This window comes from Netta rufina (assembly GCF_964035555.1).
Source record: "Netta rufina genome assembly, chromosome: 3".
Classification (NCBI taxonomy): Eukaryota; Metazoa; Chordata; class Aves; order Anseriformes; family Anatidae; genus Netta; species Netta rufina.
In genome coordinates, this window is record NC_140125.1 from 47948551 (window position 1) to 47967361 (window position 18811).

The 18811-nt window shown below is 34.2% G+C and overlaps 1 protein-coding gene across 1 annotated transcript in view; it reads left to right on the plus strand.

Annotated features, from left to right (window-relative positions):
- The window catches only part of PDE10A (phosphodiesterase 10A), a 185749-nt gene that overhangs the window by 104072 nt on the left and 62866 nt on the right, over positions 1-18811 (plus strand). Inside the window, exons 3-5 of the mRNA XM_084285121.1 lie at positions 3130-3158; positions 13920-14040; positions 16373-16422. Of these exons, the coding sequence (XP_084141247.1) occupies positions 3130-3158; positions 13920-14040; positions 16373-16422 (200 nt within the window). The remainder of the gene's footprint in view (positions 1-3129; positions 3159-13919; positions 14041-16372; positions 16423-18811) is intronic.

Consider the following 18811-nt stretch of genomic DNA (forward strand, 5'->3'; position numbering starts at 1 on the left):
TATGTTTCTTCTGAAAGAGAAAGAATGGCATATCGGTTTTACCTTTTTGATTCTGAAAAAAAGTATTGTCTCTGCTAATCCTTCCATGAAGTTTGTCCTTACTGAGTACCTTTAGGTATTATATTTTTCTTTCTGATCTGTTAGTGTAGTTCTTTTAATTTCCTCATGGAAAGAAATTGAAAGTTTTTTGACATAATGACCATCTGTCCATTTTCATGTTTTGTACCCTGCAAAATGGGTACCCACCAGGCTGCTTCGTGTGTTCTCTTTATATAACTTCTTAATATAATGATTCTTGTATTTATAGTAAAGTAATTAACTGTGAATTACAGGGCAGGAGCCACACCTGGGCGTCTCAAGTTATACAAATCAAAGCACAGTATTATGTATATATGGGAGTCATGTTGGGTAGATGACATTTGCAAAAATTTCTAAGCCTATGAAATTACAATGTCAAGGATTTCCAAAAATGTGAAATTATTAGTTGCTTTTTGATTGGTATATTTTGATTAGTAGCTTTTTTTTTTTAATCATTGGAAATTGCAGTGGCAGTTTGGTCTCAAATTGGTGTGAAAGCCATGAAATTGTGATGGTAGTCATTTTGGCAGATATATTACAATAAATTATTATTTTTTTCTACCGGAGGGAGGTCACTAGTGGATTACCAGCATGCTGTACCCATGCTTTTGAGCATATACATATATGATTTGGGTAAGAGGAAGGAGGTTTAAATGAAATTTGAAAAATTATAAATATATATTTTTTAGCGTGAAGTTATTCATGGTACTAAAAGCATGGAGTAACTGAGAGATAAAACAACTGTCAGGGTTAATGTTGACAAATGCTGACTGCTGAACTTGAGCGAAAATGTTTGCAATTTTATATATACATTAATGGGCTCTTAGTTATTAGCACTCTGGAGAGAGATATTGGTATTATAAATATTTAAAAATGTTTGGAATTATTTCTTTCAACTAGAAAACAGGCCCCTAAATCATCTCTGTGCCATTCTGTTTGTCTCTGCTGTGTTTTCCTCAGCTGCAGTATCATCTGTAGTTGTGGATTTCTTGTCTTGGAAGGAAGTAGTGGTACTGGAGGAGGTGCAGGAGCATTGAGAGCAGCAGTGACGAGTGGCAGCAAAGCAAGGCAGAACTCCTAAGCCAGGAAAAGTTTTGGTAGGGTGTGAAGCAAAGAAGGACTTGTTGGACAGATTTGTGGAATTGTAGGCTCTGAAGATAAGGTGAATAGAAGGCATCAGATGAAATTCAAAATCTGCAGATTCAAAATAAAGTAGAGATAATTTTTCTTATCAGTTGTATTTCAATTGTGGAACTCAGAGAATATTGTAAATGGCAAAGGACTGTGGCACTGGTTTTAAACAAACAAAAACAAACAAATAAAACCAACCCAACCCACCAAACAACCAGCAACAACAACAAACAAAGCAGAAAATAGAAGGAAAAAAAATCCTAGACTTTTAAACAGAAAAAAAACAAAAAAAGAAATACTTGATCTATGGGTTACTAAAAACTCAGTATGCAGCAAAGTGTCATAATTACCATCACGTGGTTTTCTTTTTGTTAACATCTTCTGTTGCTTGCTGTCAGAATTAAGGTAGTTGGGAAGATAGATTTAGAGTTTAAATTTAATCCTTGTAATTCATATGTGGATTTGTCCAGTCAAGGAAGTTAATAACACTACCGAACATTGCAGAGTGTGCACTATACATTACACTGCAAACAGTAGAACTACTTTAAAGTACTACTTTGTGTTCTGCATGTGTAAATTCATGGTATATCATTTAATAGGGGATAAGAGAAGACTAATTTTCACTCACAATTGTGAGAAGAAAAAAAAAAAAGATTTTACCTTGCATTACTCGTATAATTTTGAGGAGAATGCGATTTGATTATTGAGTATGCACTTATTGGAAACTGGGTCTTGAATTTGTTTTCTGGAAAATGTTTTTTACATGCCAATATCTGAAAAGCCTTTGCTAGCGATACCATTTAAAAATACTTGTAACTGTGTCTTTCTCAAGTATTCTATCACCTGGGGATCATTTTGGAGAGTATAGTCTATCTGATATTATGTATGTATCTAACAAACAAGATATGGTATCTTCTGTAGAGAAGTGTCCAGATATGTATAAATAAGGACCACAAAAATAAACATGTTTTTTCTCTGCAAGATTAAATTAATTTGATGACTTAAAATTATTTTCAAAAACATAGTAATTTCATTTCTACTATAAAAATAAAGGGATACAAATCTCACTCTTTTTGTTTTTCAAAAGAGGTAAACAACTGGAGGATAAGGGTCTGTTTAAGCTACTTTTGGTGTGGTTGGACTGGAAGTTGGAAACTCTTCCTGTGTTAGATGAATTCTTGTTGTGTATGCTTTCACTTTATTTTCAGAAATACTAAGCAGTGTTTTAGCTCATGCTCAGTTATTGTACCTGTGTTAATCAGTGCATGATTAAATTACAAAAAATTCAGGATGGTTGGCATTTGAAGAAAAAACATAGTAGCATTTATATATATATATATATATGCCTGTAATTTGTGTTTTGAACTTATTGTACGTTATTGTAATATATTGAAATCAGTTATATTCTTATGGTCTTATGGTCACAAGGATATATTTTTTTCCACATTTAAAGAAGTTGACAAGAATACCTTCTTTTGTCTTGAGAACAGAAAGTCTCAGTCTACTCACTAATCTTATATGTAGGATGTCGGTGGTCTATCTGTTAGCAGAGAGCCTTTACTTCTCATACTGTGGAATGCTACCAATTGTCTTACTGAGTTGGAATATTAAAGTAGGAGAATAATACAGTACTTTCTTGTTTAGCTGGCCTGTGAACTGACTTATGAAATATAGTAAACTTTGTATTTGTATTAAGACAGCACAAAATTATTGAATATTTTAACCTAATTATAATTAATTTTTGGATCTTGGAATTTAGTATTGTAAATACACAGCAGTCTAAATTACATTTACTTTATGGAACTACGCAAGAAAAATATTGTACAGCAGTGCACAAGTTATTTGAAGCATAGTATCTTGTTGTTCATTCACTCTAGAAACTTCCATGAGTGCCTAATTGTTTGTTTTGTTTCCTCATAGATGAATCGACTCCGAAGGAAGTCAGCAGGGTAAGTGCTGCTCCCCATCCCCTCTAGAAAGTAGTGTAATCTCTGAGGCCCACTGTTCACTTGAGATGATTTTCATGCAGTCGTCTGATCAAGGTTTTACTCTATTCCCTGTACAAACTGGATCTCTGGAGAAAAAGTTGGTGTACTGACTGACTACAGAACAGTTAAGAAGGAAAATAAATATTGAGAACACTTGATTGCCTGGAAATAAATTAAAGGGTATTTTGCATTAACAAATTTATATTTCTTAGTGCTATTTTTGTGATCCAATTTTAAAAAGGTGCTTCACAGAAACCAGGAAAATTACAGGACTTTGAGTTTAGGCATAACTGCAGACTATTTAATCAGTGTTGCTGCCTCAAGAGATAGTACGCATAACAAGAGGAAACAAAAGAAGGAGTATGTCCTATCTAATTATTCCCTTTGAGATATGTTATGGTACAGATCATCTCAATTCTTTAATTTGAAATGTTTTGCAGTGTACTCTATGAAAAGTAATGTAAAAATCTTAAAATGCATATTCAGTAGTGAATTCCTGACTCTAGCCTTACCTATGATTGACACAGTGTCCTGCAGAATCTCAGTCCATGGATGAGAACTAATTAGGGGAACCTGTGAGAAACCAGTGCTTTTTCTAGGGGATGACAAAAGATCAGTACAGGACAATCTGCTGCCCTCAGATCTGTCCAGTCATCCTGAAGTGTCCAGGTATTTTTTTCATGTAAGATTAGAGGGCCACCTGCAGCATTGTGATGTGGAGTCATAGTCTTGTTTTGTTTTTCCTCTTGAACTTTCTGCATAAACTGTCTTGGGTTCCTAGGAGAAATACAAGAATATCACAGAAGTATTAGAAATAAGGCTGGTTGAATGCCTGCAAAAGCAGGCTGGGTGTCTTGCTCTCAGTAAAGTTGTTCAGAAAACCGTGGGATATGGGAGGAATAGAAACAGACTGGTAGTGGGAACCTCACTTTGGTAACTTTGAGTGCTGAAGAGGGAACTGAAGTTCACTACTTACAAGACTGCAAAAAAAAAAGAGGTTGAATGATGCCTAAAATGAGTTTATGCAAGCAGAAAGTTTCCATATAGTTGATATGCTATGGATATATGGATTTCCCATGGTGTAGTGTACGTAGGCAAAAGTGAATGCTTTACTTTTTTATTAATTTATAACACCATTTTGGTAACCCCTACTAGTTTCTTAGTATTCAGCAGTTATGGCAGTTGAATGAAGGCCTATTGGCAATTAGTAACACACCAGACTTTATATGGACACATTTTGTTAGTTTATAGCATTTTTGAATAATACAATATAGACCATTGTAATACTTCCTCTCTCTCTCTCTTTTTTTTTTTTTTTTCTTCAGCAGTAGCTCAAACAGATGCCAGTTTAATTGTAATCTGAACATAAATTAGAATTTAAATTAGGAAAGTGCTGTACATGAGTAATTTTTTTCAGAGAAAAAGACATGTCAATGCTGACTGAAGAATTATGAGTTTTAAAGTCATTAACTGTTAATTTTTAATTCCTGAAAATGTCAAGAACAAAATTTTATCTGTATCTCAGGGAAGCAAAAGTCAAGCCTAGTGAAAAGAATTTTATTCCAGAATTAACCAAATTGTTTAAAAATGTTGTATTAGTAAAGAACCAGGATAGAAATATGCTAAAAACATGTGTTTTGCATAGCTGAATCTTTCTGCACATCATCTTTCAACACTGGGCAAGAGTAAAAACATTAAAATGTTCATAGTCATATGCTGACATCAGTTTCTTTGGTTGCTTTTATTGTTGTGCTTACACAGGATGATAGAATTAAATTGGAGGGAAGATATTTTTAATTAAATGTATCTAACCCCTTACTCTTTCAGAAAAGCCTCACCTTCTTTATTTATGAACATACAATAATATAGGATTATTCTAGAGGCTCTAAATACTGAACTTGCCATTTATTTGCTTTTGTTTCTTTTAACTAGCAAACTACAATGGGATGAATGGTGTCTAGCACTTTTGAGAAAACAAAACAAAAACTTACTTCTTCAAATATTTAAAAGAAATTTCAGTATTTTCAAGGGTATTTAGTGTAGTTTCACAGTTGTAAATTTGAGTGAGTTTTGAAAAATTTTGTAGGAATTGCATTTTTAGTTTTGCCATTTTTAGAAGCTCAGGGTCAAAATAGAGTAGCAGTTTCAGATATCATTATTGCATTGCATTGAAGAAAACCTCCAGAAATTATTCATTTTGAGACTTATAGAAACAAAACAAAAAAAAAGCTTTTCAAAATAGCTTTTTTTTTTTTTTTTTCCAATAAATAAATAAAGCTTTTCAATATTTTCAAAATATTATTTTTAAAACAAGTCCACCAATAGCAATGTCATCAATATTTTGCTGATCAGGACTTGTATGTAAAGATAACTTAAATTGCCTTGACATACATGTAACTACTGACCAGTGGGGTGAAGGAGAAAAAAAAAAAAAATTCCTGATTCCTTTAGACTACGCTTGGAATGAAGAATACTCTGGTTACAAAATAGCTCATGAGCATCTGTGACCAAACTGTCAACCTGTGAACTTTTTTCTCTGTTTTAAATTCCAGTATTTATGAAATATATGTAACTAAGGACAGAATCTCCTTTCCATATGATACAGTATTTGGGAACCTCCTTGGAAATGCTGAGCATTTTCTGCTTACTTATTGTGCAGATGTGTGCTGGCTGATCCTGTCCTAGCTACAGAAGTGGTTTTCTGGGCAGAAAGGAAACCAAATATTGAGCTATTTTAATGAAGAAAACTCCAGCTGAATGTTGTACTCTGCTTTCCCTGTTTTATCTGCTAAAGAAAAGAAAACAGAGGAATATGAGTTTGGGCACTAAGTGCATATCTATTTATGTATATCTAGACTAAAGATGTGTTTCTTTGATGGTATTAGTGAAAACAGTGCATGCTGGAGACATGTTATTCTTTTGAGTTGGCAAAAATAACCCCCTTCCTCCATGAACTATAGCCAGGATTTTGTTCTACGTGCTGTTAAGTTTCCCATGATCACTATGTGCTCTTTTGTACCTCAGATTCTCAAGTTTAAAGAAAAATACTTCATGTTCCTGATATGATCACAGTGAAATTAGCTGTTGTTCATTTCACTTAATGACTTTCCATTCCATGTTTACTTGAACAATACTTCTAGTGAAGCTGCATTTTGGCAAGTACCTATGCTTTGTAAACTCTGGTGATGCCAACAGCAATTCACTTTGTAGGTTTGCCATATAAACACCAGAAAATTATTACCTAGCAAGTGACTAGCTCATTTACAGTACTTTATTCTTGGAAGCAGGAATAATACTTTAATCCTCTCCTTTCCCGTTTTTGGACTTGGAGCTTTTGGCAGCTGCCTTGGCACTAGCTAGCACCCAGCACAGCATGTCACTGACAGTTACAGAATTAGCGAATATGTTTTCAGTAAACAGTTGCAATAATTGCATGCATCTCCACTGTGCAACTGATAACAAAAGTTTAGGCTTTTTATGATACATTGGCAAAACAAGCTTGTTCTTTGTAGAATTTCCTTATTAAAGATGTGGCAAAGCAAGTTCATACTTTGTAGGATTTCCTTATTAAAGATTGTATATTTAAGCCTTTTTGCACTGTCCCAGAACTGAATACTGCAATAAATTTATCAACAAGTTGGGAGAACTAGAACAAATATTCAGACTTTAGAAATGGTACAAATGGCATTGCACCCATTGTAATGAGAAGAAGATGCATGTACAAGCTGATTTTTATTTATTTATTTATTTATTTTAAATAGGGAAAGTCTTGTGGATATTATGGTAGTGATGAGCAACAGTGGAGGAAAAATTAGGAAGTTTATTTTTAATTTTGTACATGATGTTTCTAGAGTGTTCGCAAGTCAACTATTAGGAGAGAATGTGATTTTATAAAAAGCTTTTTAAGAACAGGAGCTGTATTCAGCCCTGTCAAGTTAAAATTAAGCTGTTAATTGACATGCTATTGCATTATATAATCTAGAGGGGTGATATAATAAAGATATTCATGCAGCTTTATGAGCTTTACAGTTAATCACAGCTTATATGGTTACTTCTATATAATCTTAATGCTCTGTTCTTTTAAGCCAAGCCTTTGCTTTTTGTTATGTATTTTTCCTGATACTAGTGAAGCAATATTTTGTTGTTACAATTTGATAATGGGGAAGGAGTTGATGGAAAGATTTCAATAGGATGCCTGCAAATGGGGGCTACTTGACAAGAAGTTTCTGCTAGTAAGGTGTTCACTGTCTCTCAAAGGCTTGATATGCATCAGCTACGTAAAAAGGCTGGGAAATATGTGCCTTCAAAATCTGTGAACTCTTTCTGTGCATAGTGAGAGCTCTTTTGCATCTTTTGACATAATAACAAGGCCTTCCTGCCAACTGTCATTTCATATTTTCCTCTCTTCGGCTTTGTCGTGAACGGCATTTGATGTGTGAATAAACAATTCATAAATACCTGTGTATGGTACTGCAATGCTGAACTTTATTTACTGAGCAAGTTATAACCCATGTCCTCTCCAGTCAAAACAAGAAGAATAGACGTCAGACAAATGCGTGTAGAAGCAGCTTTCTCTGAGGCTGTATACAAGCATTAAAATTAATCACTTCAGCTAACTCTGCTCTTTATAGCTTCTTGCTTTCCAATGTCCAAGTTTAAACAAAACTGGTTACTCAAGCAAGTCCTAGTTACCTCTCTTGGGTTTTTGGAGCTGAGAGATTTTGCTGAGCATCCTCTCCAAGTGCACTGCTCTTTTGAAAACCAACTCAGTACCGTAAGCTTGCTTACCACATGCTCTTTACTCTTATTTTTCAGTCTGAGGATTTGACATCCTTGGCTCAGCATTTCTACCTTAAAGAAAGCAAGCAATTTTATTCCCTTTCTGTGGTTTTCCTCTTCTTTTTTTGAATGAGGTCCAGACCCATATTTTAGTTCTTCACATGTGCAGCGTAGATTTTGAACCTTTGCTAACCATGCCCCAAGGAGAAATATCAGTTTCTATACAAGATGTGAACTAGCTGTCTGCACCTAAACAATACAAAATCTGGCAGTTTGTGAAAGTGCTGGGCCTACAGAAGGTAGATGTACATGTAAACGTAAACATTAAAGATATACTTGCATACACATAACTTGCATTCACACAGCAATGACCTAAATAAAAGTGTGTGTCATTTTCCCAACCTTATTAGTTGGCTTAATTAAATATTTTGGCTTTTTCTACAAATGTTTCTTTCATTATACCCATTGGTTATCAGAAATGCAGTAACAATATTACAACTAAAATGCAATCAATATTTTATTTCTCACATTTAAAGAAGTAAATAAGTGTTGTGATACTTAAATGACTTTTTGTTTTGTTTTGTTTTGTCTGTAAATTAGATGTCTGATACTTGATAATCATTATAATAAAGTACAGTAATATGTGGAATATTTTAAGTACTCTGAAACAAGACTTCTCTTTAAAAGCCACTGTTATGTTCCACTCTGTGTATTTCTTCCCTTCCTTCCCTTCCTTGGGACGGGGAAAGAACACAGTTGAGATTAAAAATATGTTTATTGTGCAGACAAGTAAACTAATGGTCCCAAAGTTATTTAACTGATATTTTGTAAAATATTTTTAAAAATCTATAGTAATTGAGCATTAGTGATCTTCCCTGAAGAAGACTAAGGAGCTATGTTATGAAAGGAACTGGAATATTAGATAGAGTGAGGCTAATAAATCAGGGTGCCAACTGTGCATCTGCTTTTGTCTTTTTTTTTTTTTTTTAATTATTATTATTATTATTTTTCCATAATGCTACCTGAAAGGAAGGGAAAGCTGATGCATTTCCAAAAAAGGCATCAAACAGTTTATGCATTTTGTTTTTTTGTGACTGTGGTACTTGTTCTCAAGGAGTACAAAAGTGCCATTGTTAGATTTATTTATTTATTTTTGATTTAAAGCAGGTAGCAATGACATTGACAACTTACCCATGTAAGACCAGTCTTTTTATGCTTCTGACACAAAATGAACATATCTAGCATAAAATAGTTCAGACTGACATCTCAGTCAAATGTCAAGGAAATGTTCAGAGCATTAAGACTGCAAATTGTCATTGTAAAGGGAGGACTGAAGAAGTTTGGGTACAGGTTTCAGTCACGTTTCAGATCTCACAACGTAAATGTTTGTAATGAAATCCTGTCCCTGCCTAAGGACGTTGTCTTGTATGAGTCACTGTGCAGAATCTTCAAGTCTTTAACCTGTTATTGATAGATTAATTAAGGTGATTTGTTGAAGTATTATCTGGTGGAGGCAGCATGCATATCGTGAGCTTTTTCAGCACCTGCTGATGTCCTCATTGTATGCTCAGTGTCCAGCTGGCCTGCATAGTGGTGTGGGTTAGGCCTTGTCCCTCATCTCTTTACTTCTTGTGCACATTGGGACCAGAGATTGGAAGAGAAGCACTGATTATGAGGAGCTGTATTGCTTTCCCATTGCTCTCTGCAATTCAGTCTGGTAATACTCATAAGGGTGGGCCTGGAGCCTTAAAATGTTCAAGAAAATGTTTGTGTGACCTAGGATTGGTTCCTGCTTTCCCAGAAGTCAGGTTCCAAAGCATACTGATATGACAGGTCAATAACTTCTCCATTCTCCTGGGAAAAACAACTGTGCTGTCCTGCCCTATTGAGTCTGTAGCAAAACAGGACTTTACATCCATCTCCCAGAAAGAAGTATTCCTCTGGCTCTCATAGCCCTGTGGTCAGCTAGAGGCCTTCTCCATCAGCTGATGAAGAGCTCTGTCTTGTGATTCTCTCTGAAACCAGCCCAAGATACTTAAACTGCAGATGAAAAATAAGCAACATCAACTCTGTCTATGGCTAATTTTCTCCCATGTTTTGTGGCTTTTGAAGGGTTTTTCCTCATCCACATCTAGTGCAATTTTGCATCCCCATAGTACATTTGACCATCCCTTTATGTGTTACTTGGAAATCCAGCTGTTCTTTTGTTCTAACTCCTCCTAGCATGTGATAACATCATGCGCTGTGAAGTCTGTAAAAGGAAATGTTTCTATTGTGGCAGATAGTGGTTGTTGATTTGGAGAAAGTGTTCTCTAGTAGGAATAAGTATTATAAAGCAACTTCTAATTGCTATTTAGATTACAGCTTAGGAAGTTACAGAGAAACCAGATAAACTTCTGGATTGTAATTGTACTTAATGACCCTGTGCTCTGTTACTGAAGCCTTCTTGTTGCAGCAGAAGGGCTTTTTCTTTTCTGCAGTATCATGAAACGCCTTTGGCACAGCTTCCCTATAAGCATAGAAGCATGTGCATTAATCTTCATTGCAGTTTGTCATAGATAAAATTTTCTTTATATATTAAATTGTGTGCTTGCCTTTTTTATGACTTAATTATTCAGAGTGAATGCATTAAATTCATCTCTGTGATATTTCAGTATCTCTTTTCATGCAATAAAATATTTGTGATTTTCAGCCTTTTTGTGTAGACACAAGATATGGCATTATTCTTAGATCATCCGTCATTGCATGCTGTGTTCTGTTGTACCACAACCTTTTAAGACAAATAACCATATAAATATTTTTATAGAAATCCTCTAAAAACTTTATTATTTTTTTATTTATTATTTTAAAAATATGAATACTTTAACATGATTCCTCTCTTAATTATTAAATTATTAGTTTTTTCATAGCGTTGTGATGTATGCAGCTATTAGAAACATGATGATGCCAGTAACATAGTGGTATGATAGGGTCAAACCATTTTCTAATTCACTTGAATTATTTTAATGTAGTGCCATCAAAATGCAGAAGTTTACACTAAATATACCAAAATACACGTACACACTGAATTTTAGAAGGAAATCAGCAATGGGAAGAACGGATTAATTAAAGAGAGTTGAGTGTTAATAAAATTTAAAGTGCAAAATAAACTACCATAAGAAATTAAAAAAAAAAAAAAAAAAAGATGAATCTGATGACAAATATATATATATATATATATATATATATATATATATATATCCATTAATGTGTTGAATTTTTCTTTTAGGAATTATTTTCCTAAAGTAAGCATGACACCAAATACATGCAGGTCTGTGTTAGTAACTACATTGAATAGTGCTTGTACCATGGTTTGCTTATGACTTACTCAATGTTTAAATATATGGTTTCATAATGAGTATTGTGGCTTTTCAACCAAACATATTGTGGTTATCCAACGTAAAACCAAATAAATAAACCTCTTTCACTCTGCTGTTATAAAAATCAAAAACATTTCACAGCATGACGGAATAATTCCTTGCTGGTGACTGATCTAAGTTGTAGAATTACTTAATTGTGAATCTGGACAGAATTTGTCCATCTGGACAGTTGTGGATTCACAAATTGTCAGTAATAGAAATCTGCCGTATTACAACCGTATGTATTATGAGGCTACTATCTTTTAGTAACATCAGTGTATGCAATAATTTTCCCTGCTTACAAAATGTTTGCAAGCATATGTTGTAGAGGTGAGGATAAAGGGCACAGAGCTTATTATGTAATTACTATGCACACAGAACTGCTGCTTGATTATGGTGAAAGTTGTTATTATGCCACTGCTCTTATGCCAGTGGACTCATTTTGCTGATGCTTCCTGTTATTGTATTAGCTTTAACCTTTGAAGAGTTGATTTAAATCCTGACTGTGTATCACAGGTGAAAAGTATTCACTCCCAAGTTATGAGAAGGCATTTTACCATATAATAAAGGTTTTGTGCACTTGTTCTTGGTTACCTGTCTTGGTTTTAGGATACACATACTGCACATATTTTCTCTAATGTAGATTAACAGATAGGAGTAAAAGAAATTCTCATTCAACATTTTCCTATTACATTGCTTCTTACAGCCGTACTGTAAGTATAAAGCTGTTCATAAAAATTTCACTTCGATGAAACTATGCTGTTGTTTTCTCCCTCTGAAAAAGTATACGTTATTAAATGTGGGACACAGCAGAGGACAGCCAGTTGCAAATGGAAGCTTCCAGCTGCCATACTGTGCTAATAATGGTAATGGCAATCTGTGTTAGAAACTCAAGACTTACCCAAGCAGTAAATACATGTATGCAGTGTGACCTTAATATCACTGTCAAAATTTATAATAATCACATCAATTTATAGAAAGAATTATTAAGTGTTAGGATTGTTATACAGTGAAAACATTTTGGACTCACTAGGTCTCAGATGTTCCAATATGTCCATCTGGACAATAGATTAATACAGCACCATGTGTTAAGAAGGGGTCGTGGCAGAGATTGTATGTTCTCAGGAACAATTTTTAGGTCCAGATTAAGATCTGCTTAATTTAAAGGAATTATTAATTGGCAATACCCAGCAAATACTTTTTTGATTTTTTTTCTTGTTTTATTTTGGCTTGAAGTGAAGAAGCCAAGTGTAGCCTAAATATACAGCCATGGGCTCTTTATTCACAACATAGTGTGCTGTATGTAGCCTGAAGTAATAACAAAAATTATGTCATAGAATACTCTGCGTAGGTTATGTGTCTAATCCATCAGTGAGAGTCAAATGTATATGTGTACACAAAGATACAGACAGAAGATCTACAGAAATTAGAAGCAGGCTTAAATGTGTGCACATGAAGTGGGAGAGGTGGATAGACTGTAGTACTCGGAAATTTTGTGGTATTTTCCGTAATGATGCTTATATTAATCTGCTCGATAATACATTTGGCTCTAAGTATGAATGAACAGGAGAATAAGTCTTAGTCTTTCAAGCAAGATTAATTTGTCTAAATATCACCAGCTTCATTTTTAGTTTAAGTGACAAAACTTACTGCATCACCGAGTTCAATAAGTCATTGACCATATTACTATCTTCAGTCACTGCATTACCAGTTTTGGGTAGGGTAATGAATCTGTACTTACTGCCAAGTATTGCTTTCTGTGAAATTATTGTTTGTGATGCTGTCACGCTACATATGCACATTTACTGCCAGTTTTATCAGCCCTTCAGGACTGAGGAACTGGATAACCAAATGCATCTGGGCCCCTGAAGGAAGGCTGCTTCTCCTTTTCCATGAAATTCTAGCATGTGCTGCTGTTTCATTTCTCCTGTCTAAATATCTTAATCATTTTGTAATCTCTTTCTTGCTCTGTCTACCACCTTTGATCGAGACAAATGCCTGTTAGCACAATGGCTAGCATGGCTTTGACTCATACAATTTCTGTCCTTCATTTTGGTACTGTTAATTGCTTCTGTATTCCAAAGATGGATCTACTCAAGCTACCTGCTCAAAGCTCAGGTGCTTTGCACATTCCTGACATTTGGTTCATGAGTTTGAGATGGAAGATACTGATAAAGGGAGCTAGTTGCCTCCTTTTCTAATGGAGGGGCTTGAAAGGAAGGAGTTGAAGGTTGCTTACCTTCTAATTGTCACAGCTCTGAGTTTTTTCTTGACACATTGTCATGTGACCTTGGCCAAGCTTAGGCAATTAGTAATCACTCACTGGTTTACTCAGTACATTTTGAACAAATGGCTAATGGAGCAGACAGTGAAATGTTTCTTACTTGGCAGTGACCCAGTTCTTTAGGTAGCTGCAATAGGATGATTGATATTGACTTGGTGTTGAATCTCAATGTATTATTTTTAATGAATTTGTATGTTGAAAACTGCCAAATACCTCTGCATTATTCTAAAATGTTTTTCTCATTTTTTTTTGCTTCACTAGTATCAGGATACGAATATGCAAGGTGTAGTATATGAATTGAACAGCTACATTGAACAACGTCTGGATACAGGAGGAGATAACCAACTACTTTTATATGAACTGAGCAGCATCATTAAAATAGGTAAGAAACAGATTCAGATGTCTCTGAGCTGTTGTTTGTTTAGCATCATTGCACAGCACATTTGTTATGTGGTTTAATTTATGAAGACAGGTATTGAGGGCTAACAGTATATTCTTCAGATGTTGTGTCAGTATGAACTTCAGTACCTCAGTGAACTCCTGACAGCACTTAAATGAGTTTCATCTTTGTAGAGAGTTCTGTATCCAACTGCAAAATCAGAGCACCCTGTTAGGGGACCCTTCTTGATCCAGGACATTGGACTAGATGATCCCTATAGGTCCCTTCCAACCAATTCTGTGATTCTGTTAAATGAACCAAATAATAGGTTATTCTGGTTATGATGGTTTTGCAACATCAGTATTGAATGTAAAAAGAGATCTATCAGTAATATCACTGCACACCCCTTTTCAAACAAAACTGAGATGTTATTGACAGCATGTCTTAAACCATAAAGGGTAGATTTGAATTAGATTTTAATGAAGAAATTCTTCACTCAGAGTGCGGTGAGGAACAGGTTTCCCAGAGAAGCTGCGGGTGGCCGTGTACCTGAAAGTGTTCAAGGCCAGGTTGGATGGGACTTTGAGCAACCTCGTCTAGTGGGAGGTGTCCCTGTCCATGGCGGGGAGAGGGGTTGGAATGATGATCTTTAAGATCCCTTCCAACCCAATCTATTCTATGATTCTATGTCTTCTGCATGATTTCAGATTGCATTCAGTTGTATAAGCATTTCTTTCTATCAGATTTAAGTAACACTTGTCATAAAAACAAAAACAACAACAAAAACACGTGACCAAAACTTAAAATAACATAAAAGAAAAGAAAAGAAAAAAAAAAATCCCCAATAACAATGTGTGTAATTTATATGTTGTGTTTATGTATTTATTTATTTAGCCATAGTTGATATACTCACACTTCTATAGGAAGAATAGGTAGGTATGCTCAGTATAGCTTTCAAACAACTCTTTAGAAAGCTTCCCCATTACTGACACATCTTTTTTTTGTTGTTGTTGTTTGTTTAATTGTTCTGATTTATATACATTATGTTTTGAACGGACCACTTCTGTTTACTGTATTTGCTTAAGTGGTTATTTGGATATTGATGTCGAGATCACAGCAAATCAGAACTGGTTTTTGCTTATACACAGCAAGTGGAAGACTGGGTCCACTTATCTTTTTTTTTTTTTTTCTTTCCTAAAGCACTTGAGATTTTTTATATTTATTGTACTGTGTTTTTTTTTACCATGTAGCTCAATGTGCTTATGTACTGCAGGTGAAGGATTTAAAATGTGAATAAATATTGCCATGTCCTAAACTCTCAGTATGTTACAAAGTTGACAGTGAGCAAATAACAGAGTAGTTTTTTTTCCTTCTGTCAAAGATACACAGAAAGCCAACTGATTTGATCACACAAAAGTATAATTACTCCCATGAAGCATTGGATTTAATCCAATAAGTGGATTCCTGCGTTCATTCATAAAAATAGTGTATCAGATAAGTACATGTACTGGTTAAAATGGTTATTACATGTTGAAAAGAAAGATTTACTTAGATCAAATACCAAGTCTGCTGTGTAAAGCAGAGACAAAAAAAATTGACCTCCTGCTCTTCTGAAACTGAGACTCTTCTGATACTGAGTATCTGAGAGAATACCTTTCTGATTCTGAGACTTTTCATTTCAGCTGTAAGTTCTGATTGTTGGTTGACTTTAAATTTTTGAAAGGTTGAGGAATTCAACTTTATCCTGTTTCATACAGCAATGTAAATCTGGCAAAAATTGGGCAAGTACAAAACTTCTGGTGTGTGTCACTGGTTTTGGAATTGGACAGGTGCAGAAAATAGAAACTGTTTGTTTTGAAACACATTTTTATGGCAGTATTTGCAACATTTTATTTTCCCATACTTTTCTGTCTTAAGGCAAGGATAAATATAGCTTACCATCTACAAACAGTGTTTATTTTACTCATGGAAATTATAATCTTATCTGCCAGATCATACTGTAAATTCATGTTCTTATTTTATTTCTATACTCTCATATGAACCAATTTGAATTTACAGACATTCGGCCTTGGAGTAGGAGCATGGTGTGTAAAGAGGTTGTTTCTAATTATCTTTTAGACTGTAACAAATGACAGTGCTGTAAGCAAGTATTGTACTGTACCTCTAATTTTGTAGAGTCTTGGAAGTTTCAAAGGACACAGTAATAGACTTTCACCTTTAGAATTGTAGATACTTGTCCTAAGTACAATTGAATTTGTGGTTTCACCTCAGAGAACTCATATAAGTTCAATTGCCCCTCTGAGTACAATTATTTCTTTTATTATTGCTTTGGCAGCTACAAAAGCTGATGGATTTGCACTATATTTCCTGGGAGAATGCAATAATGTAAGTATTCTGGATTAAGATACTGCTTTTCTATACAGTTAAAAGTGCATTTTCCAATTTTACAATATTTTGAATTTATTTTGTACCTCATTTAGCAGGAAATATTACCTAAGTGCTAAATGCTAGCTGTCTGTTAGTTTTATTTCTGTACATTGGACGTTTCTTGAACATAGTGGTAATTAAAAAAAATATATTTTCTGCATGTTGTGTCCTGGCTTTTTTTTTTTTTTTTTTTAATTTGACAGTAGACAGCTGTTCTTTCTCTGACTATCAACTTAAGTTGTGATTTGGCTCCATTATTATCTTTAGCAAACATGCAAAGTAATGTGAATTTGCTCTCAGTATAACCTGTTCTTTTCATCTGGTTATGCTTCTGATTTTTAAAATAGTATCAGGTCTTCTGTTAACTGTAAGCTGCAACTTGACCATAAGATAATGTAAAGTTCAGGTGTAGATTTTGGTTACCATGAGATAAATTGTGCTTTTAAAATTCACAAATGAGATTAGTTTCTAGTTTAATAATTGGAATAGCAATGACTGCAATACTGTTTTGTCACTTAACATTTCAAATTCCTTTTTTTTTTTTTCTTTCTTTTTGTATCCAAGTCAATTTGTACAGTTACCATTACACAAGATTTTGTAGTTACTTTAAATGGCTGCAGAGAAGGAAATACGGTTTATACTTCACTAAGTTCCATCAACTTAAAAATCACAAGTTGGCAGAAATGTTGTATCTTTCATTTGTTCAAGAAACAAATTAAGTTCTTCTAACTGACTAGAGGGGAAAACATTTATTTATTTATTTTTTTCCTCACTGATTTTGTTTCCTTACTTTACATAGTCAATTTACATTTTGTAGCCCATTAATCAACTCAAGAGCAAAGTCCATTAATCTTTGCTCTTTGTGAAATGATTGCATTCAGGAAAAGGGAAAGAATGCCACTTCTGAAATAATAAAAAAAGTGAATTCAAGATATACAAACCTGCAAGTGACTTAAGCCCTGCCTGAGAATATTTTTAACTTGTTCAAATAGACTGTCTAATTAGAAGGCCCATATAGAGATTTCTTCAAAGTAAGAAGTGGAAATGGGTTCTGTGTATTTTTTCATTTCAAGATTATTTAATATGATGAAGTTTACCAGCTGTATTCTTTAGAAATTAGTTTTGATCTGTGTTCTGTAAATACAAAGATATTGTGTATTTTAACTACTGTTTTACTAAGGGTGATAATTTAAGTAATGTATTCATCCTCTGTGTTAGTTGATGACAATTTTCACTTTAATGCAAACAGTCACTGAAGACAGGAACTTGCAGGAACTGAAACCATCAGTTCTGAATGCACAGTACTGGACAGCTTCAGGGGCAGTAATTGCATGCCAACTAAGCAATAGGTACATCTCTATAATTGATTTTAAAACATTACAGTAAAATTAACTTTACAGAATAAGACCTAGACAATTCTTACTATGGTGAGGTTTTTAAAGTTAGATTTGTGTGGCATAAAAGGGGTAAAAGGAACTCTTCCCAGTCTCCCTACCATGGGCACTTTCTGACCTTCTGCTTTGTGTTTGTGTGTGGTTTGTTTGTTTGTTTGTTTTTAATAGCCTATCAAGCAATTGAATGAATCTGCTTCCCAGTATAACTTTCCTGCATAAAGTTCCAACTACTAAAAACACACATTGACTTTATTAACCACTGCTATGTAACTGCATCTCCCAAAATGGAATGTTCCTGATGTAGTTTTTATAGGGACTGATCCCAAGTTCTTTGAAGTTAGTGTGAGATTTTCCATTCACATTAGTGGGCTTTGTGCCAGTCCCATGTTTGTAGTCTTATAAATAAATGGTAATGCATTAGCCTGCTTTTTGTAGGAAATTGCCATTGAAAATTAATTTGGTTATCTTTGAATATTTAATCTAAAGGATGTGTCCAAGATATTAACCATTGGTCAGCAAGTACTGGTAATGTATAAATAAGTCTCTGTTAAATGGGAACAAAAAGATTCTGCATAGTGTAAAGTCAGAAAGGGGCTAATTCTTTAAGCTGAAGTTAACTATTTTGTTTCAAAAATTACAAAACCCTGTAATTAGTGTAGACAAAGTAAAGTAAGTACTGAACACGTATAGCCACATATTAAAGAATAGCTTCTATTTTTTTTGTGTCAATTTTTGATGCTTGATTTGAGATTTTAATTTCTCAAATCCAGAAAAATCGAAATGTTTCCATTTTAGCATTTTTTTTTGATTAAAAAATATGCATATATCTCCTTGTATTTATGCAGTCAGCAACCTTATGCATACCTGATGTGACAGTTATTTTCACCATGCTTTCAAACAAATAATTTGTGCCTGCATACTGCTTTTCTGGAGCGTGTGTAGATTTTATTTAT